At 39.4% G+C, this 27,109-nt stretch overlaps 1 protein-coding gene across 10 annotated transcripts in view; it reads left to right on the plus strand.

The window, feature by feature from the left end:
- The window catches only part of map4k4 (mitogen-activated protein kinase kinase kinase kinase 4), a 298,343-nt gene that overhangs the window by 218,989 nt on the left and 52,245 nt on the right, over positions 1-27,109 (plus strand). For 8 of the 10 annotated variants that reach the window (XM_033022583.1, XM_033022586.1, XM_033022590.1 and 5 more), the window contains 6 exons: positions 2,434-2,512; positions 6,046-6,221; positions 8,869-8,941; positions 12,370-12,580; positions 16,836-16,997; positions 23,597-23,683. In XM_033022583.1, coding sequence (XP_032878474.1) covers positions 2,434-2,512; positions 6,046-6,221; positions 8,869-8,941; positions 12,370-12,580; positions 16,836-16,997; positions 23,597-23,683 — 788 coding nt within the window. The remainder of the gene's footprint in view (positions 1-2,433; positions 2,513-6,045; positions 6,222-8,868; positions 8,942-12,369; positions 12,581-16,835; positions 16,998-23,596; positions 23,684-27,109) is intronic. The other 2 variants (XM_033022589.1, XM_033022593.1) reach the window with 1 other exon arrangement.

The following is a 27,109-nucleotide window of genomic DNA, read 5'->3' on the forward strand; positions in this document are numbered from 1 at the left end:
CACAAAGTACTTTCAGCAGTCAAAATAGACACAATGCTGGAGTAACTCAGTGGGTCAGGCTTTCATTCAACATTCAAGAGATTCAAGTTTCAATTTTGGACACTGATATAATCACAGTAGCTAAGATGTGTTGAACAACCTCCCACATTGACCTGCCTCACGCAACCACAATATTGTGAATCTGCTTTTTGACCTGGAACTTGATTATGATTCATTACACTTTCATTTGTATTCTCTCTGCAAATCTATGATGGTATTTGAAAATTAAAAGAATTGTAGATGCTGGAAATCTAAAATTAAATTGCTGGAAACACTCAGCTGGTCAAGCAGCTCTGCGGAAAGAGAAACAGAATTAACATTTTGAGTCAAAGTCATTAATTTAGTCTCTTTCAGAAGGCTGAGTGCTTACAGCATGTGATTCTCTATGATAAATATATTATTTTATATACAAAAATATACCCACTACATGTGTTATTCTATAACAACTTTTCAGTTCAATTACAAAAGAAAGTAAATAATCAGTATAATGAATGATTCATTATTGTTCATTTGATACGCCAAACTCTCCTGTCAGATCACATTACTGGCTAGGACTAGCATTTGTTACCTTCTTGCTCGTGTCAAAATAGCGTGGATAACTTGCAAAGCTTAAATTAGATATTTGTTAAAATAATGTTTTCATATACCCGGCAATAGCTTAAACAAAGACCAAATCATGCTTTGTAATTTGGGTACTTTAATTGTTTTCCAGACTGAATGTAATTGTCAGTTAAAGGCTAAATCATTTTTAAACTTAAGTCGCTGTGAGGTGAGGTGAGGGAGAATATATTTCTGTTTCATTGTTTATTATCATTGGGGTGTTGACACAATTTTTAGTGGAATCAACTGAGCCTACTGGCTAAGACATACTCAAACATAAATGAGACTTTCTTTTCGATAAGCAGTAACTCTGATAATGAAGTGTACAATATGCAGCATAGGGGAGTCAATCAGCCCATGGAATCAGCCTGTCTGGCCTGCCTCCACTCACTGCTCCAAGGGGTTTGAGTGTCCAGTCTGAAGAACGATCCCAACCTGAATTCATACCTATCCATGTTCTCCTGAAATGCTGCCTGACCCGCTAGTTACTCCAGCATTTTGTATCTTTTTATATCCAGTTTGGGTGCCCACCTTGACTCATCATTCTTGCGGCCCTACAAGGTTTGGTTTCATTTGCTGCTGGCCCACAGTCCCTAAGGTTCTACTTCTCATGGTCATAGAGTCATACAGTGTGGAAACAGGCCCTTCAGCCCAACCTGGCCACACTGACCAACATATCTACACTGGTCCCACCTGCCTGTGTTTGGCCCATTTCCCTTTAAACCTAAGCTATTCATGTCCCTGTTTAAATGTTTCTTAAACATTGCGATAGAAATTGCGTTAGCTGGTGTTAGCTTTTTGGTCTTATCACTTGCCAGGCTTTGTCCTGCCCTCATCTCCCTTTTCCAGTTTTCTCCGCCTACTACAATCAGTCTAAAGAAGGGTCACAATCTGAAACATCACCTATCCATTCCCTCCACTGATGTTGCCAGACCAGCTGAGTTATTACAGCACTTTGTGTTTTGCTCAGGATGCCAACATTTGCACTTCCTTATGTCTCATGCAGGGAATAAATATGGTGAATCCACCAAGTTTTTTCCCCCAGTTACAGAATCAAGAACCAGAGGACATAGTTTAAGGTCAGAGGGGAAAGATTTAATAAGAACCTGAGGGGCAATTATCTCACATATATGGAATGAGTTGCCAGAGGAGGTAGTTGAGGCAGGTACCAAACCAGTTAAAATAATTTGTACCGGTACATTGATAGGAGATGGTTAGTGGGATAAGGGCACACATGAAAGCAGGTGGGACGAGTGTAGATGGGGCATCTTGGTTGGTGTCGAAGGGCCTGTTTCTGTGTTGTATAACTATGATTAATGCGATTAGTCAAAGGAAAATCCAATTAAACATCTGCTCCTGCACTGATCCCAAGGTGCATAACACACGTACATCACCTGAGTTCTACAGGGTCCAAGTGACTCGGTTTAAGAATGGACCATTTAAGTAAAATACCTTTTTTTCTCTTTAGTCTTTTGAAATATCAATGTCATTGGAAAAATATAACAAAACACAGGAGATGTGATCTGGATGGAACGAGGCAGTGAAGTATTGTTGACAGGGTAGGGAAGAGACCAAAAATACCGATCTCTGTTTATGCACCACAGCTTTGGATCATAAATCCTGCCTTCCCTCAAAAACGTTGTGCCTTCGCTGGATTTGAATTAGAAGTTAAATGATAGAAGATGGGTGAAAGATGGGAAGATTAACAGATAAGCCTAGAATGAAGCATTTGTTTCCATTTTGAGTTGCATTAATATAGTGCTGCCAACTGTTCTTGTGTGTTTCCACTTTTAGCTCTGTGCGATATGCACCCAATGAGAGCACTCTTCCTCATTCCCAGGAATCCACCCCCACGTTTGAAGTCCAAGAAATGGTAAGTACTTTCACATCATAGGGTAATGTTTGCCTATGATAATTGCATTATTTGGTTCAAGGCCTCCTTAGTACATCATTTCTCATTGTAGTGGTCAAAGATGAAACTCTGCCATGAATGAGAATGAATTCCGCACAACATTAATTCAAAATGCTAATTTGATTCATTCACCATCATCACGATAACCGGGTTAAATAACAGGGTTTCATTTTTGGTGCCTTAACCATGGTACATTTCCTTTGCAATCTAGATTTTTTTTTGTCTTTTCCCCACCTGTTTGGTGATCTATGTAAATTTTAGACGCTTGTTTTTGATTTTATTTGCAAAATGTTATTAAATATGTAGTTTTGGTTTTGACATTTTGCAAATATTGAAATCTAACTGCATAGAAATGAGATTTCACGATGGAAATTGTTGCCAAGTATAAAAAAAATAGACCAATAAATCTACTTCCTACATAGTTTTGAAGGTTATATTTATTCATGAACAAAGAATGTGTTGAATGAAAAGCCACAATGAAAATTAAGCATCAATTAAAAAAAATTGTTTTTTAATTGAAAGTCCATAAAGTTTACAGTAATAATAATTACATTCCATCTGGTAATTGTCCTTCGATAGACACAACATGCTGGAGTAACTCAGTGGGTTAGACATCATCTCTGGAGAAAAAGGATAGGCTTTTCGCGTTGGGATACTTCTTCAAACCTATCCTTTTTCTCCAGGATGCTGTCTGACCCACTGAGTTACTCCAGCACTTTATGTTCTTCTGTGTAAACCAGCATCCGCAGTTCTTTGTTTCTACAAGTAATTGTCCTGTATTGATGTACCTAAACATTGGATAAACATCCAATTTCTTTTCCTGATGAAGCCCCTTATGAAATGATAAATCTGAGAAATGCTGATGAATTAAAATTGCGCCAATTTCAAGCAGAATCGGACTGGGGTGAATTGCAAAAAGATAAACACTCCTTAATTTTATGTTGGATTCTAAATTAATATCAAAAGGTAACTTCATTCTGCACTGATCCTGTGGGAACCATTAATTGGTTATTCTGAACTTCCAGAATAGTTAAGAATGCCCCTTCCCTGGACCCATTTCCATTCTTGCTCAGTCACCGGAGCTTTTCCATTAGACTGGTTTATTATGTGATTGCGTAAATTTTTTATTATGATTTAAATCATTTTTTGCTTTCCAATTCAAGATTTCCTATAAATCCAGTGGTTAAGTAAAACTATATCCAAACATTCATTTGAGTTTTCTCTTTAATCTTCTTGTATGTCAGTCATTGGAAAAATATAACAAAGCACATGAGATATGATGGAAAGCGGCAGTATTGCTGACAGGGTTTATGCCTTTTATCTTCTCGCCCCATAATTAAATTCATGCTATGATTAATTGAACATTTGGCTTAGTGAATTACTTTAAATGGATAATTTTGCAGAATGTTTGTGGAAGCCTTTCCTCAAAACCGAGAGACTGCTGTCGAAATATATTTCCTCCTGTCTCAGCATGAGAGGGCAAACCACCTTGGATGTGATTTGCAATTAGATAATTATTCAGTGCAAATTTTTTAAAAGGATAACATGTTAGCAGTTTCTTATGTAGTCACATAGCTGTAAAGAAATCACCACTGCACTGCTACTCTCATTCTTTTCATGTTACCTAATTGACCCTAAACTTTACTGTCTTGAAGAGACCAGCCTGAAAGCCAGTTTTACCTTATTTCTCTTTGATTTTTTGTCAACATGAAGTTAATTACTTGTATTCCTGCTGACCAATGGAAATAAAAAGCATGTTTTTTTTCATTGATTACTGGTTTATATAAAATATTACAGGATATAAATGTTATCAATGAAAATAATGTACACCCCTGCTCTTCCTGGACAATAATAGGAATTTGAAAATAAGAATTGTGTACACCATAATGTACACCAATAGTAAATAATTGTAAATAAGTGTGGAAGGAAGTGAGAAAAATCTACTCATTCAGCCATTCAACTACATCCTTCACATTTAATGTATTCAATTTCACAATTAGCTGGATTTTGAGCTATTCTTATGTTGATCCTAGTAGGTAACAGGGCAGATTTATTTCAGAATAATCATTGTTCTCACAGTGCACCAGTCATTTTCTTCTTAGCTGTGTGACTGGCTTATCCAAAGATCAAAATAGGAAACCAACTGATAAGTCACGGGAAATTATTTATGATAAAATGCATGTCATTTCAGGTTTTATATTATACTTGCCGCTTAATGTTTATGCTCGGGAAGCTGTACATATGACACTGCACTGATCCTTTCATAGGATTTTGCAGAACCAGCCCACATCTATTTCAGTAATGTGCAGTTTTTATCCAGTCACATAAATTAATCCTAGTCTTTTGCTGTGATCTAGTTTCCGTTTCATAAAAATTAAATACTTGAGTAGGAATTATATTCTATTTTTTCCCCTGAACAAAATAGAATACATTTGCTTCATCGCCTCTGGTGTTTTGTATTTTTTAATTAACGTGTGATTTTCATTCTTTCTTTGAGCGTGAACCTTTTGAATTTGAGTGGTAAATTTAGTTTCCGCTTTCTCTACCCAAAAACATGAATTGTTTTTAATTTTACAAACTGCATCCTTTGTAGTCATTATTTTCTCTACCTGCGTTAATTGCAGATTTGACTGGTATGTAGTTGGTTTCTGTATTTATGTACCAAAAATTCAAGTGTTCTGCAGTAGGTCTGCCTATACCTTTTGTTCCCATAATCCACTCCTTTCAGAGACTTTATGTCGGTTATGTTGACTGGTTTCCCAGGAATCGCACGGTTATCGGATCATGTCAAATAACAGGAACTCCAAATAAATCAGATGAATGCTTAGATATTTTTAAAACGTATTCTAAGCCTACTAGAGAGCGTACTGTACTGCTGCTTCAGTCCGCGCTGACTAGCGATCCCTGTTACACGAGCACTCACTGCACACTAAGGCCAATTTATAATTTTTACCAAAGCCAATTCACCTACAAACATGTACGTCCTTAGAGGGTGGGAGGAAACCGGAGCACCCATGGAATACCCACGCGGTCACTGGGAGAACGTACAAACTCAGTACAGATAGCGGCCATAGTCAGAATCAAAGTCGGGTCTCTGGTAAGGCTACAACTCTACTGTTGCACCACCTTGCCACCACTGAAATGCTACAAATGTCCGAGAATCCATTTGTGCTGCAGTTGTTTCCTCAGAAAATGTACACAGAACTTTTGCGGTCCCCTGCAAATATGGGAATGTATGCTTCCTTGTAATACAAAATAAATACCTGCAGTGTATAGAAATCAACCAAAGAGAAATCAACTGTCATTTAATATTAATGCAATTGGGAACACAGCATAATGTTGTTCAACTGGTAAGGATGCAGTTTTGTGCTTCAGTGAGAGTTCTAAATGGATGTAATGTCATCATCATGCAAATTGATGTAATGTCAACATCATGCAAACTAAATTCCAAATCCATTTTTTGGTAAAGCTCACTTTTTATTATATATGTACAGGTCAAAAAAGTTTTTTAGCTTTATTGAAAGCTGTTTAGTGAAGAATTACGTGCTGCGACCTTCAACTGAACACCTGTTAAAACATCCATTTATCCGTGATCAGCCCAATGAACGGCAAGTTCGGATACAGCTGAAGGATCACATTGACAGGACAAGGAAGAAGAGAGGTGAAAAAGGTAGGTGGTACAATGCTGATGTAACTACAAAATATGTTAAATTAATATAAATAGTAAATAATGTTGTTCACTGGAATATAATTCTCATTTGATCTGGACAAGACAATCTCCTTCATCCCAACATTCCATAAGAGGGGAGCATCAAAATATTAAATTCATGTTCATAATTCAATAAATGAAGTTTTAAAATCATCAATTTTTAAAAAATGATTCTCATTATGTTTAATCATGCAATGATAGAAATTAAAACAACAATATTCTCGTCACATATTTGGCAAGCCTCCCTAAACCATGAATGCTTCAGTTCTTATATCCAAATGCTCCTTGATAATACCCATTGTCAAGTCTCTATCCAAGTTGGTTCATTACATGACTTTTCCCAATAATCCATGTTTGAAGGTGATGTAGGACATTCCTTACAACTAGGACAGACATATCATGCAATTAAATGGCGGGTTGCATTTGTTGGTAGCTTTTTAGTTAAATAATTAGCCTTAAGGAACACCATTTTATGACTAGTTAATTTCTTTGCCGTTTGTGACATATTGATATATTTTAAAAGGTAAAATCTGCAGTTAAATTGTGTTGTTTAAAAATGGAGATCTGGGAGTTCACATCTGCATCTCTGAAGTGGCACGCAAAGTTGGCACTTTAAAAAAACAAGTAAGAATCCATTGCTTTTTAAATAGAGGAGAAAGCTACGTTGAGGTTTTCTCAATTATTGATTAAGCTTCATCCTGTGTTGTTGCAGTACTGGGCACCCAGAGCTGCTAAGTAGTACGGATTTTCTGTATTTTGTACGGAAATGCGGTCAGAATACGAATGTATGGGTTTGCTTTGTAAAATACGGATTTTTTTAAATCAGCCTGACTTCCTGTTTCATCTTGCTGCTTAAAAAATGCAAGGATATAAAAAGTAATTTAGCTCTAAAAATTATAGCGGATTAAATCTATTAATATTTTAAATTTCAAGATGTGCATGGTTATTTTTGTGAGCTTTGATCTGCCTGTCCCGCTACAGGTTTAAACAGCGTTGTCAGTTTAACACTATGGGTTCTAATTATAGGGCTACCAGCTAGAGCACTATTGCATTTACACATAGCGCTGTGGGCTTTACACATAGCGCTGTGGGTTTTACACAGAGCGCTATGGCCACAGCGCTATGTGTCACAGACTGTTCGGGGAGGAGAAGTAGAGAGGGAGTGGGAAGGACGGTGGGAATAAGAGAGGGGGGGGAGGAAAAAAGGAAGGAGAGAGGGAAGGTGGGAGGGAAAGAGGGAGGGTGGGGGGGAGAGGGGAGGGGGAGTGAAAGAGGGAGGGGGAGTGAAAGAGGGAGGGGGAGGAGGAGGGAGAGAGAGAGGGAGGGTAGGAGGGAGAGGGAGGCTTTCAAAATGGCTTATACATCCTCATCTCGTGCTAAAAGCAGGAAGCAGCCGTTCAAACAGCAGTATACAAAGATATGGCAATGAATGCACTGTCAAGTAAGGTGCGTAGAAGACATGTCCATTGGAAGCAAAGTTATGCATTTTGTACTCTTACATGGGTATGACCGCACATAAAAAATAACACATTTTTCAGCAAAATGGCACTTCGTAAAAATACTGATTTCCGCAGCAAAATACTGATCTTCAGGTACTAGAATACTGAAATGCTCTGACAAAAACGTGGCAGCTCTGGGCACCACAGTTTGCACATTGAAGAAGGATTTCATTAAAGTGGAGATACAGGAGAAGCTGGAGTTGTTTACAGTAAAATTATAGTCAAATAAAGTATGCTGAGTTATGACATGAGTAAATGGGAATAATTTTTTTCCCACTGCCAGGAGGGTTAAAAACCCAGGAAGTTCAAAGGATGAAAATGTTTGTCAAATGTACTTGTTCTGCATTGCATTGGTGAAATGGTGGAAGCAGTTTTAGACAATGGACAATAGACAATAGGTGCAGGAGCAGGCCATTTGGCCCTTCAAGCCAGCACCGTCATTCAATGTGATCATGGCTGATCATCCCCAATCAGTACCCCATTCCTGCCTTCTCCCCATATCCCCTGACTCCGCTATTTTTAAGAGCCCTATCTAGCTCTCTCTTGAAAGCATCCAGAGAGCCTGCCTCTACCGCCCTCTGAGGCAGAGAATTCCACAGACTCACCGCTCTCTGTGAGAAAAAGTGTTTCCTCGTCTCCGTTCTAAATGGCTTACTCCTTATTCTTAAACTGTGTCCCCTGGTTCTGGACTCCCCCAACATCGGGAACATGTTTCCTGCCTCTAGTGTGTCCAAGCCCTTAACAATCATATGTTTCAATGAGATACCCTCTCATCCTTCTAAACTCCTGAAGTAATGTTGGAGAACCTCCTTCCTCTTCTTCCCGATGTCGTTTGTGCCTACGTGCACAACTACTGTCAGCTGTTCACCTTCTCTCTCGAAGATGTTCAGAATTCGGCTCATTTTATATTGACTGAGAATATTGGTTTAGTTTGGCAAGCTTTCTTACCAATTAACACAGCTACAATGGACCATATGATGACTTCTTTAGTACTGGATAGGATTTGGTATTTTCCTTCCATCAATAAACGTATCTCCTTCCCACTGTTTTGCGAGTGACTTGAAGTTTTTGAATGATGTTTGTAATGCCTAATGTCCAATTTGACTTAGATGAAACTGAATATGAATACAGTGGAAGTGAAGAAGAAGAAGAGGAATTGCCTGAGCAAGAGGGAGAGCCAAGGTAATAGTATGTTGCTAAAAGTATTTTTTTGGACAGTTGTAATCTAAGTCACAAGAAAGCCCACAATTAATTTGTTTTGCTTTTGTTTCTACATTCTGTTTTTACAATTAATACCTTTACATTCTCCTTTGCACCTAGTTTTCACTTATTATATTTTTGGTGTTTTTGTAAAAACAGTAGTTCTCAGGTGCATGATTCTCTAGTTAAGTGAATGCCCAACCAACATTCCCTCTGGATAAAGTGAATCCAGGTTTAGAATCTCTTGTCCGACATTCTGTGGCCTGGTAGTTTCACCGGAGAGCCTCACTGAGCATGATCTCGGTAAATCTGGACATTGTGGATGGCACTGTGGTAGAGTTGTTGCCTTAATAGGGAGGGAGGGAGCCAGGTTCGATCCTGATTACGGGTGCTATTTGTAGGGAGTTTGCATGTTCTCCCTATGACCACCTGGATTTTTCTGGGTACTCCGGTTTCCTCCCACTTTCTAAATAGGTGCAGGTTTGTAGGTTAATTAGCTTCTGTAAATTGTTACTAGTGCGTAGCATAGGTCTAGTGTACATGTGGTCAGCGTGGACTCGGTGAGCTGAAGGGCCTGTTTCCACGCTGTATCTCTGAAACTAAAATCTACAACTATATCTCCCATGATCTGGCACGTTTTGAATCTACAGTACTAAATCAGAACTGTACAATTTTGTAGCTAATTAACCCAACAGTGTGACTGTCACAATCTGAGACAGCATTTTTGACTCAAAGTACTTGGGGTTACGGACGGTTCCAAGAACCCTTGCCCAACCCAGGGAGTGTCTGTACTTAAAATAAAATAGCTGCCCTACTCAGAGGAAGATGATTAGTGATGATTTTCTGTGGTCAGCACCAGTGAGGCCCTCAAGGGAAGACACAAAGTACTGGTGTAACTCAATGGGTCAGGCAGCCTTTCTGGAGAACATGGATAGGTGACATTTTGGGTTTGGACCCTTCTTCAGAGTGTGGTGGTGATAGGGGGAGGAGAAGAGGAAGAAAACTGGAAGGAAGAATGTGCAGGACAGTGTGGCAAGTGATAGGTGGATGCAGATGAGAGGGGTTTTGGATTGACAGATGCTTGGACAAAGGCCAGTGATGAAAAGACGAAAGATATGAGATAAGGATAGAAGAATTGCCCACGTGCTGGGCCTGTAGTTCCAACATGACTGTTAGTAAGGTGAACATTTGTGTTTTTTTCCTCTGCACTTTCTACTTCTATCTGTTCCCCAAAGGGAAATGTGCCTGTTCTCTATTCTGTGCCTCCCTCTGGTGGCACAGAGCAGAAATCCGTGTGAAAATCTGATATTTGATCAGCCAAATGATATCATCAATAATTAAATGTTCTTAACGGTGTCTAACATGTCTTAGTCACGCCATAAGTAATCTGAAAATTCGAAAAAAGTGGACACAAAATAAATGTCTGAGATGATTTGTTCTAATCATGCAGTTGAGGAAAGTTTAGACTGTAAATAGACCAGGAGAGGAACTGAAGGCTATGATTGCGTCCTGGTGTTTGCATCATACCGTTGTAAGAGAACAAGAAAATAGTTCAACTTTCTATCAGAACAAAACCTAGAAAAACGGCTGGGTGCAGTTTTTTTACATTTTAATGAATTGATTTAAAAAGAGAGAATTAAAAGGTTTTGCCCCTTTTGAGAATAAAATAATGAAATAATGGCACATAATTTTGAAAGAAATTATTTGTATTTGGAGAATCCCTTCAATAATTTATGCAAGCATAATAATGTTTTTCTGGCCAGTCAGAAGTTGATATAGTAAATCTACCTCTTCTTTCTATCAATGTCTCAGAGTGGATCCATTTTCTTAGCTTTTCCAGACCTTGTATTTGTTGCCTGATGTGCTCTGGTGGAGGCATATGGTTTTGAATTCTGTTCTGTTTGTTGTCCTCTGGTTACCATAAATTAGGGACAGGGACTGCCTGAAAAGGGCTTGAATTCATTCGATGACCAGCATCGGTGCTAGAAGTTAAACTCAACTATCTAAGGGTTACCATAAATTAGAAATAGGGGCTGTCTTAAAAAGGTTGCAATCCATTCTCTGGCCAGCCTCTTTCAGTGGAAGAAGTACATCTCAACTATTTATGAATGGATAGTTGAGTAAATTACCCTTAAGTGAATTAATGCAAAGTTACCAAAGTGCTTGCAGCAAAGAATAAAATGATAGGCTGAAAAGATTAGGTAAAGTAGGATGAATGCTCATACGGAGGATGAATAACAGATTAGACCTTAACACAATCTGAAAAGTCTATCTAATTGAAAGTAATGATGTACTTCGTCATAAACTAATGTGACTGTCTGCAAGAGAGAAGTGTAACCAACAAACTCAAAACTTGGTGCCATTTCATAAATTCTGAGGAACCTAAGAAATCCTGATGCATGAAGGAATATAATTTTGCATTGGGTTCGATGGGTACATGTAAACTTTAAAGCATTGAGCTAATCAAGAAGTTATCAGATGATAAAAAATTATGTTGAATCAATATTGAGAAATTAAAGTTCTTTATAAGCAAAAGAGAAAAATTGAGGGAAGAAAAACAACAATGACAGCTGCTGCTTGTTAGTCGCACATGAACCTGTACATGGCCTTAAAGCCACCTCATTCACAGTCTTCCAAGTGAGGCAAAAATAGATGGATTTTGGAAAATGTGTGATATTGCTGTGTCCATGGCAAATGATCAAAATCAGACCTAAACCTATGATTTCATAAATTGCCATTGCAAAGCAAATAAAAACATGCAGTTGCTGTAAATCTGAAATAAAATTGGGAAATGTTGTAAACAGTTATAAAGTCAGGCAGCACCCGTGAAGAGAGAACACATTATAGTTTTGGGTTGATGACCTTTAAAGGTCACTGAAAGGCCATTCACCTCTAATGTGACTCTGTTTTTATTTCCACTGATGCTGTCTGACCTCCTGAGCTATTTGGAGAAGTTTCTGTTTTGCTTAAGTACATTGTACTCATGCATCTGCATTGCTCACCCATCTCAATTAACTCAGTTAATCCCATACATAATTTAAATTGTAACTTTTAAAAGCACCCAGTGATGAACTGAAACAAAGTACGGTATTTAGTTGTGCAAGATAATGAAGTATTGCTACATTCCAGTTTAATTTTCAGGATTCTATTGATGCTGTACTTTAAACAATATAACCACGATCTGGCCCTTTTGCAAACATGATTTGAAAGTACAATCTCTGCAAAATGTGTGTGCCTTTCCGATCGCATAACTAAGCATTTATCTATTCTGAAAGCCATTGTCATTCGTGTGACTCATGGAACTATATCTAAATCCACTTGCACTCTAATTTCCTCATTTAAATTACTTCTACTCACAGTTATCTCTGAGAAAAACGTGGAGTAAAATATATGATATCGTTTTTGTTTAGTTCAATTGTAAATGTGCCTGGAGAATCGACTCTTCGTCGTGACTTCCTGAGATTGCAACAGGAGAACAAGGAGCGTTCTGAGGCAATGCGCAGGCAACAACATCTTCAAGAACAGCAGCTCCGGGAACAGGAAGAATATAAAAGACAGCTCCTTGCAGAGCGCCAAAAACGAATCGAGCAACAGAAAGAACAAAGGCGACGGCTTGAAGAGGTATTTTTTTTAAAGAGAATATATATAAGGTCAACTTAGTTGGCTGAGTTCTCCTGCTTGGAATTGCTCCTCATGGTCCACCCGTGCTTACACGGGACAGGAAAATTAACCTTGGTGTCCCTCCACAACCTGGACTCACATTGATCAGGCTCCACCCCAAATACCTGTAACAAAATTCAATAAGCAGCAGGACTGGTGTAGCATTATATGGATGTGGAAACTGTCATTGTTTAGTTTAGTTTAGTTTAGAGATACAATGCAGAAACAGGCCTTTCGGCCCACCGAATCCGTGCCGACCAGCGATCCCTGCACAATAACACTCTCCGACACACATTAGGGACAATTATACCAAGCCAATTAGCCTACAGACCTACACTTCTTTGGAGTGTGGGAGGAAACCAAAGCTCCTGGAGAAAACGAGGCAAGTTACAGGGAGAACACACAAACTCCATACATACAGCACCCTTGTCAGCATTGAACCTGGGTCTCTTTCGCGGTGAGGCAGCAACTCTACCGCTGCGCTATTGATTGATTTTAATATTTTTTATGTTGCTGACATTGACATTTAAAATATGAAAATGCTTATAAATAAAAACATTTAAGCATAACATTTATTTCTTAAAGGTAATTTTTCTCATTTACCTCTCAATCTCCATTGAAATTGTTGAGTTTTGAATCCTGTGCTTTGCCTGAATTACTATGACACAGCTGTGCTGCTGTATTAGATATAGAGACTGGAACCAAGCTGCTTTGTAGCAGATGAGCCATGACACAAGAATGCCAGCAGTTTCAATAGCAGACCAACAGTGCGTCCATTTGTGGCCACCACAATAGTCTGCATAGTCAGGAAGAAGGTGATCTGCATAAATATCTATTAGAAATGCCTAATATTGAAATACCTTTCATATTCATGTTGTGCATTGTGGCAATAAACAAGCATTTAGTAATAGCTTGAATGAAAATTGTAATTTATAATTTTGTGAGGCAAACTTTATATTTGTGCATATCTACAAATGTTTTAATAATCAATGTTATTTTTAAACTATATATGGGAGAGGGTAATTATTTTAAGAGATATTGAACTTGAATCAACAGAGAAATGGATTATTTAAATTGTTTCATTCTGTTTCGGGACATATGACAGCAAACCACTCGAACCTATCCAATTTATGTACCTGTCTAAATGTTCTTAAGCGTTATGATAGTACCTACCTCCTCCGGCAGCTCGTTCCATACACCCACCACCCTTTGCCCCCCAATCTAATGGGGATTAATGGAGATATAGCAAGGCCAGGGTGGGCCGAAAAGCCTACTATTCCTGTGCTGCTCAACTGTGACTAAAAACAAATGGAAGTAAATTAATTCTGCTGACATGGTTATTTGTACCATGTTTAGTTTTCACCATGCTTCTCCGCATTAAGTTGGACACTTTAGAATGTTCATAGTCAAGTCAATTTTAGAATTTTCTTGTTCAAGTATGTTCGTAATAACTGTAGAAACCCGTGTACATAATAAAAACACCACTGATACATTTATGGTGGATGATTGAATGGCATTTGTAAACATGGATTCAATTGAGGTAGAAGCAAAATAAAGTTGTAATGAATTGAATGGGCAATATTCCTCAAAGTATCCTAATAGTGATCTGGGCTGACAAATACCTTCTGTGAATTAGAGAGAGTAGATAATTTTGTAATCTTTTCATTTAAGTGGGAATGATGCTCAGTGCTGTAGTTGCAGTTTATCCATTTGTAGATTCCTCGTGAGCTTGGGAGGAAAAAAACAAAGAGCTGAGAGATTTAGAAATTGTCATTGTATTGTCCATTCATTTACTTTTAACAATGTGCATATTTGAAACAAAGTGATTATTTTATATTTATTTTTCAATATATTTGACTTAAATAAATGGATACTCTTATCAAATTTTCTGCTGACAGATTTTATAGTTGGCCTTTAACAGTTGTTACCTCAATTTATTCTTTGCAATGTCTTTATTTCAGTTTTATTAACAGAAAACTAATTACTGAATTTGATTTTTTTTTCCTTCCCACCACCTTGATGTTAAGGAATGAATCTGTTTTATTCTTCAATCACCAGTTTAAAAGTAACATCAGTACTTTTTAAAATTATGGGTACTATTAGTTTTCATTGTTCGCAGCTTTGTTTCATCTCCAACCTCTTTTCAAGTGAAGTCTCCCATTATATGTGTAACCACATTTGGTTTAATCTAGACATGATCCACATTGACTTAATATCTTTACAGCATAACTTTGCTTTTCAAACCTGGTATTGTTTCACAAAATAGTGCCGAAAGTTATGATTATGTTAAAAAATATTGAATATTAATAGTCAGGAAAAGAAGAGCCAGTAATATGAAATAACATTATGTGGAAAATAATGTGAGGGATGAAAAGGAGTCATAACTCAGTCTTGAACTTTCATTGTGCGTGATTTTTAAAAGATTTTTAAAAATATGAATAGGATTAAGCATCATTGGCAAGTCTGGAATTATTCTGAAACTTAATTCCTCAGTGACCTGTGAGCTACCTTGTACAGCTGCAGACTGTGGTGGTGCTGTTAAATCGGGAGTTCCAGGGCTTTTAACCTGGCGTTGATAAAGAAATAACTTAACGTCTCAGTGAAGGTAGACAAAAATGCTGGAGAAACTCAGTGGGTGAGGCAGCATCTATGGAGCGAAGGAATTGGCTACGTTTCGGGTCGAGACCCTTTTTCAGACTGATATGAGTTTGAATTTGTAAGTGGAGATGTTCCATGGCCATTGTTCTTGGTAAAGGTTTAGAAACTACTATTAATCATGCCTCACTGTTTTGCTGCTATGCATCCCACTAAAAGAAAGTGCAGCTACATTGTATAGTGGTGGAAGCAGTTTAAAGCAGTCAATGGATTACTGATAAAACTAGCTGCTGTACACTGGATGGTGATAAGCTTTATAAGATGGGTTAATTTAGCCAAGTGCATTCGATTTGTGCTCCTGACATCCACTTGCTAGATGTGACAAGCTGAAAGAAGTAAAAAAGAGAGCAACTAGTTCAGAATACCCAGCTTCTGACTTGCTCTTTAACAACACTGTTGGCATAGCTGGTCCATTTAGGTTTTCGGTAACCTTCTCAAGGTATTGATGGGAGGGGATCTGACTATGGTATCCCATTGATGTCAAGAGGACATGGTTAGAAGTTTTTGTATAAGTCTATCAAGCCTAGCATTTGTGTCAAATGAACTTGATGTCAACCAACCCAAGCCCAAATCTTGTTGGGATCATGTATGCTGTCTGAATTTTTTTGTCTGAGGAATTGCAAATTAAGTTCAGAAATCATTCGTGAGGACTCGCGTCTAACCCTGCAAGAACAAAACATTGGGAGCAAGTATGGATGATTTTGCCCTCAGCTTTCAGTACCTTTCAATGGTGCACAGTGAACTGTCCTACACTAACCCAACATCCATTCCAGAAAGAAGGCGCAATCTGCTGGAGTAACTCAACGGGTCTGGCAGCATCTCTGGAGAACATGGATAGGTGACGTTTTGGGTTGGGGCCCTTCTTCAGACTGGTTGTAGGGAGGAAAGAAAGCTGGAAGAGAGGAGGGGCAACTCTCTCTTCCAACTTTTTTTCCCCCATCGACAATCAGTCTGAAGAGGGTCCCGATGCAAAATGTCTCCTATCAATGTTCTCCAGACATATTGAGTTACTCCAGCACTTTTTGTTTTCTTTGTTTAAAAAATATAGTTTAAGGCCTTGAAGATATTTAACTACTTTACACCCACAGCTTTCTGCAGTAAATAGTTCTGAAGATTCTTCTTATCTAGGACTTAAATGATTGAGACTATATTCTGAGACCGTGGCCCTTTGCTCTAAACTAAATTAAGAGCAGATATCTTCCAGTATCTACCCTGACAGCTGCTGATAAGGGAGGGAAGATCGTTTATGAAGCAACCAGTGATGGTTGCCTCTATTTGAAACAATCCAAAAATACAACCTGGATCTGCCCTTTCCCTCGTTGACGTAATATTTAGAAAGCTTTAGCTGTTGATATGGATTAGAAAATAGCTGCAAAATTTTACAAAATATTAATCAAGTTTCACTTTATTGTATTGACTTTATTTTTACATTTGTCTCCCATTACCTGGTACCAATGGAACAGACTACTGAAAAACCTCAATGAACATTGACAGCAGAATTGATTTATGGTATATTCAACAATTTGGCAGTTGTTAATAAGATTTTTTTAAACCTGCGCAGCAACAGAGAAGGGAACGAGAAGCACGAAGGCAACAGGAGCGTGAACAAAGGCGGCGAGAGCAAGAGGAAAAGCGAAGACTGGATGAATTGGAACGTCGGAAAAAGGAGGAGGAGGAAAGAAGAAGGGCAGAAGAAGAAAAGAGGCGAGTGGAGAGAGAACAGGTGATTGTTATTGTCACTTCATACACAAGGAACCAAGAATTTGTGCATGCTTGTTCATGGTGGTGTTTGGATTAATGTCCATTTACAAATAATTTTAATTTTGTTTTTTTTCACTTCATTTTGCTGCCATCTCAAAGGGGATTGTTTCCATATGTTTTGTTTCTCTTCTGTCGTCATATGATTTGCTGGAAAGTGAAATTCAGACACATGTTCAAAATCCTAATGCAACCTAGCATGAATTTGTTACATCCTGAATTCATGTGTTAAAACTTCTGTGGTGAATTTTTAATAATTTTGATTGATCATGTAACACTTACTGCCATCTAAATAGTGAAACATTGCAGCATGGAGCAGATACGAAACAAATAGAAAGACAAATGGTATATTGTCCTGTGGAAAAGAGTAAGAAAGTCTTGCTCAGATTATCAAGGCAGTTGGCAATGGATATTGAGTCTTGTATACAGCCTTGGAGGAAGGGTGGATACAAAGCAACATAGATTAATAGACAATAGACAATAGGTGCAGGAGTAGGCCATTTGGCCCTTCAAGCCAGCATCGCCATTCAATGTGATCATGGCTGATCATCGCCAATCAGTACCCCGTTCCTGCCTTCTCCCCATATCCCCTGACTCCATTATTTTTAAGAGCCCTATCTAGCTCTCTCTTGAAAGCATCCAGAGAACCTGCCTCCACCGCCCTCTGAGGCAGAGAATTCCACAGACCCGCCACTCTCTGTGAGAAAAAGTGTTACCTCATCTTCGTTCTAAACGGCTTACTCCTTATTCTTAAACTGTGGTCCCTGGTTCTGGACTCCCCCAACATCGGGAACATGTTTCCTGCCTCTAGCGTGTCCAAGCCCTTAACAATCTTATATGTTTCAATGATATATCCTCTCCTCCTTCTAAACTCCAGAGTGTACAAGCTCAGCTGCTCCATTCTCTCAGCATATGACAGTCCCGCAATCCCGCCATTGAGTAGATCTATTCTTGGGTTGAAGAAATTGGTCTTATGACGAGAAACTAAAAGGATTTTACTCGAGTTTAGAAAAATGAAAGGCAATCCCATATGAGATGAACAAAATTCTGAGGGAGATTGACTGGGTGTCAAGATGCTGTTTCCTTTACAAGTTAAAACAACTTAAATTTAAAACTGTGGTGTAAACATGGAGTGAAAATAATATTAGTTGTTGGCTCCTCAAAAAGAAAGATGAACAGTGATTAATAAGCATAAGATCTTAGATAAGCAGAAATAAACCTTTTGGCAACTCTCAGTCTCATAAGATCATGGCTGTTTCTTACATGGGTGCCACTTTCCTGTAGTAACACCATATTCCTCGATTTCTTTAAAAGTGTATAGGTTTGTCTTGAACATAGCAATCTACATTTCTTCACAATCCTCTTAGCAGAAAATGTTAGTGATTCATTGTCGTCCCGTGAAGAAATTGCTCCTTCTCATCATGTCTGCCCCGTATGGCTGACCCTTATTTTGAGACTGTGCTCCCTGATTCTAGCCACTGCAGCTCTCCTTAGAGTTTTGTATGTTTCAATAGGATTCAAATTTCTTAAGTTTAGGCCTAGTGTGTTATATTGATGCCAACAGACCCCTTCCAGTTGTAGAAATTGAGTTGAGGAATAGTTCATAAGTGAGAGGTGTAGAATCAGCCCATTCGGACCATCAAGTCTCCTCCGCCATTCAATCATGGCTGATCTATCTCTCCCTCCCAACCCCATTCTCCTGCCTTCTCCCCATAACCTCTGACACCTATACTAATCAAAAATCTATCCATCTCTGCCTTCAAAATATCCACTGACTTGACATCCACAGCCTTCTGTGGCAAAGAATTCCACAGATTCACAACCCTCTGACTAAATTTTCCTCATCTCCTTCTTAAAATAACGACCTTTAATTCTGAGGCTATGACCTCTAATCCTAGACTCCCACCAGTGGAAACATCCTCTCAACATCCACTCTATCCAAGCCTTTCACTATTCTGTATGTTTCAATGAGATCCCCGACAAACGCTCATCATAGGTTAACCTACTCATTCCTGGGATCATTCTTGTAAACCTCCTCTGGACCCGCTCCTGAGCCAGCACATCCTTCCTCAGATATGGTGCCCAGAATATTCCAAATGAGGCCTTACCAACGCCTTATGGAGCCTCAGCATTATATCCCTGTTTTTGTATACAAGCCCTCTTGAAATAAATGCTAGCATTGAGTTAGCTTTCTTTACTATCGATTCGACTTGCAGATTAACTTTTTAGGAATCCTGCACCACCAGAGACTTCCTAGTCTCTTTGCAGCTCCGATTTCTGGATTCTCTCCCCATTTAGAAAATAGTCTATGCCTTTATTCCTATTACCAAAATGCATGACTCCACACTTTGCTACACTATATTCCATCTGCCACTTCTCTGCCCACTCTCCCAACCTGCCCAAGTCCTTCTGCAGAGTCCCTGCTTTCTCTGCACTACGTGCCCTTCCACCTATTTTCGCATCATCTGCAAACTTGGCCGCAAAGCCTTCAATCCTTTCGTCCAAATCATTAATATACAAATCTTCATTGCCTTTAATTTGCTTGTATTTGCCCTTGCGTAGGCAGACAAGACCTGTAGGCAATATTCCTTGTGTAGTGTCACTGGGAATCAATAGAATTTACCACTCACTCTTGTACTCATCCTTTTGCATTGAAGATCAACATACCGTTTGCTTTTGTAATTGCTTCCTGTACTTGCATGATAACACATTGTCATTCACAGACTAAGTTCACCCTGGTCTACATAAATACCAGCATTTATTAATGTCACCATTTAAGTGATGGGCTACTTTGTATTTCTATTTTTCTCTACCAATGTGGATGATGCTACATTTTTCCACATTGTATTCCATCTACCGTGTCCTAACTCATTCACATAATTTATCTGCATTCTCCTAACCCCCCTCTGCATCTACCTGACAACATGCCCCACCATCCAGCTTTGTATCATCAGCAAGATTGGATATATTACATTGGTCCTCATATCCAAACTTTTGATAAACATTCTAACTGATTTGTCAAACATGCTTTCATTTTTAGACCGGTGGAATTATGGAATGGGGCAAACACTGCATCCACTATCTCGATCATAACTGCTTTCAAATCATTGGGATGTTGGTCATTTGTAACTTGAAATTCATTACTTTAATTCCAATTAATCTGGCTAATTTTCTTTGCTCATGTCAATTTCTATCCGTTTTCACTTTCGAGCTATTATTTCTGTTAGGTTTTCTGTGTCGTTTTCTATGCATGCAATAACAAATAATTCATTTCCTCTTTTTTATTCCCTAAAGTAATTTTTCCAGTCTTAGCCTTGAATGGACCCACGTGCTACATTCATCTGGAGCTTCTCTTTTACTTTTTTGAACAATTTCCCCCTCTTGCTGTGTTAGAGGTATACTCCCTTACATTGTCATGTTCTGTCCTTTTATGAGCAGACCTGGTTACCATTATCCATTTCATAATCATGAGAAATGTCCTTGTTCCTTCTCTTTATATTTCCAATTTTCTTGTTTTTGGTACCTGCTTTTCTCCACCAACCCTCCCACTTCCCACCCTGCTTTTTAGTTTAAAATCTAAGATACATCCCATAGTTATTTAATTCATTAGTGGTGGTGCCAGCCCGATTCAAGTTCACAAGTTATAGGAGTAGAATTAGGCCATTCGTCCCATCAAGTCTACTCCGCCATTCAATCATGGCTGATCTCTGCCTCCTAATCCCATTTTCCTGCCTTCTCCCCATAACTCTTGACACCAGTTCTAATCAAGAATTTGTCTATCCCTGCCTTAAAAATCTACACTGACTTGGCCTCCACAGCCCTCTGTGGCAATGAGTTCCACAGATTAACTATCCTTGACTAAAGAAGTTCCTCCTCATCTCCTTTCTAAAAGGGCGCCCTTTAATTCTGAGGCAATGACCTCTGGCCCTACATTCTCCCCCTTGTGGAAACATCCTTTCCACATCCACTTTATCTATGCATTTCGTTATTTCAATGAGGCCCCCCTCAACCTTCTAAACTCCAGTGAGCAAAGGCCCAGTGCTGTCAAGCGCTCATCATATGCTAACTCACTCATTCCTCGAATCATTCTTGCAAACCTTCATTCAAGTTAAGTCCCAACCAATGGAACAACTTTTTCCTCCAGTACTGAAACTAATGTCCCATGATTTGAATCTAATTTTTCTTGCACCAATCTTTGAGCCACGCATTTAATGCTATGATATTATTGACATGTTAATTTCTTGACTTTCTTTGAGCTGCATTTCTGTTCCTGAACCAAAATTTGTCACAGATCGGAATAATTTTGGGCAACATCAACATTTTATAACTGCACCGCATGCCCTGTCCTGCTGTGCCTACTTGATTCTTTAACCTTGCGTCTTACATCAGCAAAGTACTTTCCTCTCCAGAATTCACATTTGGTAAACACTGGACAGTGGGCCCTGCGGGATGTTCTAAAGCAAGCTGTGATTTACCACTGTTCACAGATTTATATTCCCAGGCACCACTGTCAGAGCTGCTTGATCTTTTCTTAACACAAATATATTTCAGACATTAAAAAGTAGTTTAAACAAAAGCCTCTGAGTGGTGTCAGTATTATGTTGCCTGCATTTTTCACCTAAAAGCTAATCTGATCAAAATGATTATAATTAAATCAATGTTATTTGGATTGTGCAGCACATAGGTATTATCACAAGAACTGAAACTGCTTACTCAAATTAGTATTTGCCGCTTTCTAATTAGTCATGTCTCACTGCGAAATTGTTTGAGCTTCAATGATTTCATAGTGGAATTGGAATAGTTTTGCACTCAAGCTGGTTAATTTCTTGACCGTCAATTTGTGCTTATGGCATTAACATTTTGGTGGTGCAGAAGAAGGAAGAGGCTGGCAATATATTAAATGCGTTCAATAGGAAAGGGAAACACACCATTTTGACAAAAGGAAGTAAATAGAACATGGAGCATTACAGCAGAGGAACGGGCTATATTGTTCTATGTTAGCCAACATATCCACATTATGGTAACATAATGAATGTTTTATATATATATATATATATATATAAAATGTGTGTGTGAATATATATATATATATATATATATACACTCGCATGATATTTTATTTACAGTCGTAAAGTCTAGGATCACATGGGGCATTGTCCCTTGCGGTCAAAGTGCATGTGCGATGATGCTGGTGATCTTGGGCTTGTCACGGTAGCAGAGTCCTGATCTTCAAAGGAGGAGGCATGACATCTTGGGCTTCTTTCCACAGTTCATTCACCCTTGCCTCGAGAGGAGGCGCTGGCAGCCTCGGGTTACTTTCTGGCTGCTGGTTTGGGCTTGAAGAGGCGACACTGGCAGCCTTTGGATTATCCTGGCGGCCAGCCTTTGCCTCTGTGAGTGTGTGGGCGCTAACCCTCATCTGTGGGCAGGAAGAGGTTCTGGCATATCAGACTTGCCCTGGTCAGTCAGTCTTAGCCTCAGTAGAGGGGCTGGGTATTTAGGGTTTCTTATCAGAAACTCAGTCTTGACCACATGGTGGTGCTGGTGGTGGTCTCAGATTTATCCCAGTGGCTCAGTCTTCCTTGAATCTGTGAAAGGGGAACACAGCTAGCAGGGAGATGCCCCCACTTTGTCTCCTTCCTTCTACCCTCTGGCTACAATGCTTGTGTTTACTAGGGTGTAGCTGACAAGGTTCAAGTGGCCAACCAATATCAGCTGATTGGACCCAGCTGTTATCAATGATGCTGGTAATGGGCCTCTCCTGGCCTGTCAGCTAGTTAAAGGAATCTGAGCACCATCCAAGGGAGAGGGTGCTATCACAATATGATATTTATAATGATATTGTATCAAGCTGACCCAGAGCTGAATAATACAAGGGAAATGGTGTCCTCCACAAACCTATTCTTCCTGTATGCAAAAAGAAGAGATCTAGATTGTCCAGAACATTGGCACAGATGTGAGCTATTACCAATCTTTCAAAGTACTACATTATGGTTGATGCTAGGTAGTAGTCATTCTGGCAAGTTACGTTATTTGTCTTGGGAACTAAAATGATGGAGGTTTCCTTGAAGCAGGTGAGGCCAATAAACTATTGAAGCGAGATAGATAGGGGTAGAAAGTAGCCCACATTAAACTCCTTTTCCCATTTCCCTGCTCATATCTTAGACTTTAGAGATACAGCGTACACTATCATACACACCAGGAACAATTTACAGAAGCCAATTAACCTGTACGTCTTTAGAGCATGGGGGAAAACCGGAGCACCCAGAGAAAATCCAGAGAGAACATACATACTAGCTCATATCAGTACTGGTCACAGATCTCCATTCAGAGAAACAGCCCTCCACCACTACCCTTTTATTTATGCACAGGCTAATTTTGAATCCAATCTGCCAAATCACAAAGGAGATAATTTGCCTAGTTTGGCTATTAGTCTCTGGTATTAGGTCTCTGAAGCCTGGTTTTAAATTTTTGTATAGTTCCAAGAGAAATGAAGTGTATCTACTTTCTCTCTAGCTTAAACCTGGTACATTGCTCAAAATTTGCTGTGTAATTTTGCAACAGGAATATATCAGACGTCAGCTGGAAGAGGAGCAACGTCATTTGGAGACTCTGCAGCAGCAATTGCTCCAAGAGCAGGCCATGCTATTGGTAACTTGTTCAGTCCATTGTATTACTGATATAGTTGACAGCCTGTGTGCAATCTTGGTTTAGTAGCTGCATTGTTTGTACATTAACAAGTGGATTTGTACATCGAGTTTAATATAGCAGTCTGACAAGATGAGAGAATGTTTAACAGCACAAGTTTGTCCCTGAATTGTGTTAGGAACTTTAGTTATATAATTAATGCTGATATGCTTTTTACAATAAAATGGAGGCACTATTTGGAGTGCTAGAGAATGAGCAGAGCTAATCGAATGGTATAAAATTACAAGGCCAAGATATGGTAGACAGTCTGAACATTTTTCTCAAGGTAGAAATGTTAAAGACCAGAGAGCAGAGCTTTAAGGTCAGTCACTTTTATACAGCATGGAAACATTCCATTCTGCCCAACTTGTCTATCCATTCATCATGCCCCATCCAAACTTGTCTCATTTGCCAGCGCCTGGCCCATATTCTTTTAAACCTTTTTTATCAATGTACCTGTCCTAATGTCTTTTAAAGCATGTAATTGTACCTGCTTCAACTGAGAATCAGAAGAATCAGAATTACCTTTATTGTCATTCAGACCTTTCGGTCTGAACGAAATTTCGTGCCTGCAGTCATACATATAATAAAAAGAACAAAAACACACAATAAACACAAATTTAACATCCACCACAGTGAGTTCACCAGGCACATCCTCACTGTGATGGAAGGCAAAAGTCTTAAAGTTTTGTCTCTTCCCTCCATGTTCTCCCTCTAAGCTGAGGCGATCCAGGCCTCCAATGACGTGACCCCGCCGTGCGAGGGCAAGCAAGTCAGTCCCGCGGCTGAATCCAGCTCCGCAAACGGGCTGGTTCAAACTCCGTGGCCCAGGGTGGTCGAAGCTGCCGAAGTTGCCGCCCTTCAGTCCAGCGGACGAAGCTGTTACTGCGGGAGCTCCGAAAACAGGTCACCAACCAGTGACCTGCGAACTCCCGACGATGTCGTCCACTGGGCCCGTGGCCAGGCCTCCGAAGTCGGGCCTCCGAACGCCGCCACAGCCCCGAAACCGCTGCTGCCGCCGGAACGCCGCCACAGCCCCGAGGCCGCCAGCTCCGCCATTAGGCCTCAGCGCAGACGGAGACGGGGGACACGACAAGAAAAGGTCGCACCCCCCCCGAAGGAAGAGACTAAAACCATGTTTCTCCCACCCCCCCACCCCCCCACCCCCCCACCCCCCCACCCTTACACAACCTAATAAACTAAACTAAACTAAAACAGACAAAAGAAAACAACACCAAAAAAGAAAAAACAGACGGACTGCAGGCGAGCCGCAGCTGACAGCTCGTTCCATATACCCACCACCCTGTGTAAAAAGGTTGCGTATCAAGTTCCTACTAAATCCTTCCCCTTTCACCATAAACCTGTTTTCTAGATATTGATTTTCCCTACTTCCCCTACATGGAAACAACACTCAATGCTTTCACTCTATCCCCCTCATAGTTTTATACACCTATCTGAGACTGCAGCTCAGCCTCCTGCACTCCAAGGAATAAAGCCTTAACCTGCCCATAGCTCAAACCCTAGAGTCCCGGCAACATTCTCATATCGTCTCTGCGCTTTTTCCAGCTTTATGACCTTCTCCGTATAGCAGGGTGACCAAAACTGAACATGATACTACATGATCCAACTGTAGCAGAACGTCCCAACTTCCATACTCAATTCCCTGAATGATCAAGGCCAGCATGGTCAAAAGCCTTCTTTACCACTCCATCTACCTGTGACGCCACCTTTAGAGGACTGCATACTTGTACTCCTCGATCACTCTGCTCCACAACACTTCCCTGTGCCCAACTTCCACTGTGAAGTTTCTGCCCTAGTTTGATGAGCCAAAATGGAACACTCCGCACTTATGTGAATTAAACTCCATTTTCCATTCTTTGACCAACTGATGAAGATCCTGCTGTAATTCCTGAAAATCATCTTCACTATCTATGATACCACCTATTTTAGTATAATCTGCAAATTTACAAATCACGACGACACTCATCCAATTTGTTGATATAGATGACAAACAGCAATGGGGCCCTCCACCAATCCCAGAGACAAACTGCTAGTCATAGACCTCTAGTACAAACAAAAAAACTTCCACCAGAACCCTGTTTCTTACCATTGAGCCAATTCTGTATCCAGTTTACCAGCTCTCCCTGAATCCCATGGCACTAACCTTCCAGAGGGGACTGCCATGCTGAGTCACATCAAAGGCCTTACTAACCATGTCCATGCACTGCCCTCATCAACCTGTGTGGTTACTTCAAAAACTACCCAAGTAAAATATGTGAGGCAGGATCTCCCAGTACAATATCACACTGACTATACCTCACCAACCCCTGTCTTTCTAAATGCTCCAAATAAATAGAGGGGGACAGTTTAAAGCAGATGTGCGGGGCAAGTTACTATTTTTACACAGAGCAATGGGTGTTTGGAATGTGCTCCTCAGGATGGTGGGGGGGAACAGATATGACAGTGGTGTTTAAGAGGCTTTTGGTTAAGCACATAGATATGCGGGGAATGGAGGAATATGGATCGCATGCAGGCAAAGAAGATTAACTTGGCATCATGTTCGTCACAGATATTGTGTATAGTCTATGAATTAAATGAAATCCCTTAAATAAAATCCTTTCTGTAGAAATTAAAATCATTAAAAGTTACAAACTTTTAATTGTTACTTTTAAGGGTAATGCAATTAGTTACCCTTTCCCCTTGTTCTCCCTTGCCCGGAAATTGTGGCTTTTTGACCACTTTAAATTGTCTTTAGTGTGTAAATGTTAATGGCAGTATGTGGAGAATAAATATTGGATTAGTATAAACGGCCAATTGATGGTTAACATGGACTCAATAGGTTGAAGGACCTGCTACCATATTGTATGATTCTACGATTGTTAGATGATGCAAAATATTAAGTAATTTCTTTGCTTTCTAATATAAATCTGATAATTTTAGGTCAGAGTATAATTAATCTGGACATGATCTAATACCATTCATTGACATAGTTGCATTTCCTAATGTGTGCCACATATTTGACCAAATTATGGGTTTGTAAAATGGCAAAATGATTGGAAGTAAATAAAAATTATGTTAGGGTCATTTTTTTAATTGACAAGGAGTAAGTTTAATATTTTTTAACATGACAAACTAAATATACACTTGCATATGTTTAGCACAAATGGTTTTCTCATCTTGTTTTTGGTAATCAAAATCAGTTTTCTTGTAATGTTACCAATTCTAGACCAAATTGATATAAAATAATATTGAATGTGAACCTCTCATATGAATGTCATCTACTCTATTAGTAGCGAGGCACATTTTCATGGTTGGCAATGTGTTTAGTCACTGATGAGTGCTCTGAGTTTCTCCTCAGCAGGAAATTTGCGCATATTAATTGGATGTGAA

The sequence above is a fragment of the Amblyraja radiata genome, chromosome 6, assembly GCF_010909765.2.
Source record: "Amblyraja radiata isolate CabotCenter1 chromosome 6, sAmbRad1.1.pri, whole genome shotgun sequence".
NCBI classification, from domain to species: domain Eukaryota; kingdom Metazoa; phylum Chordata; class Chondrichthyes; order Rajiformes; family Rajidae; genus Amblyraja; species Amblyraja radiata.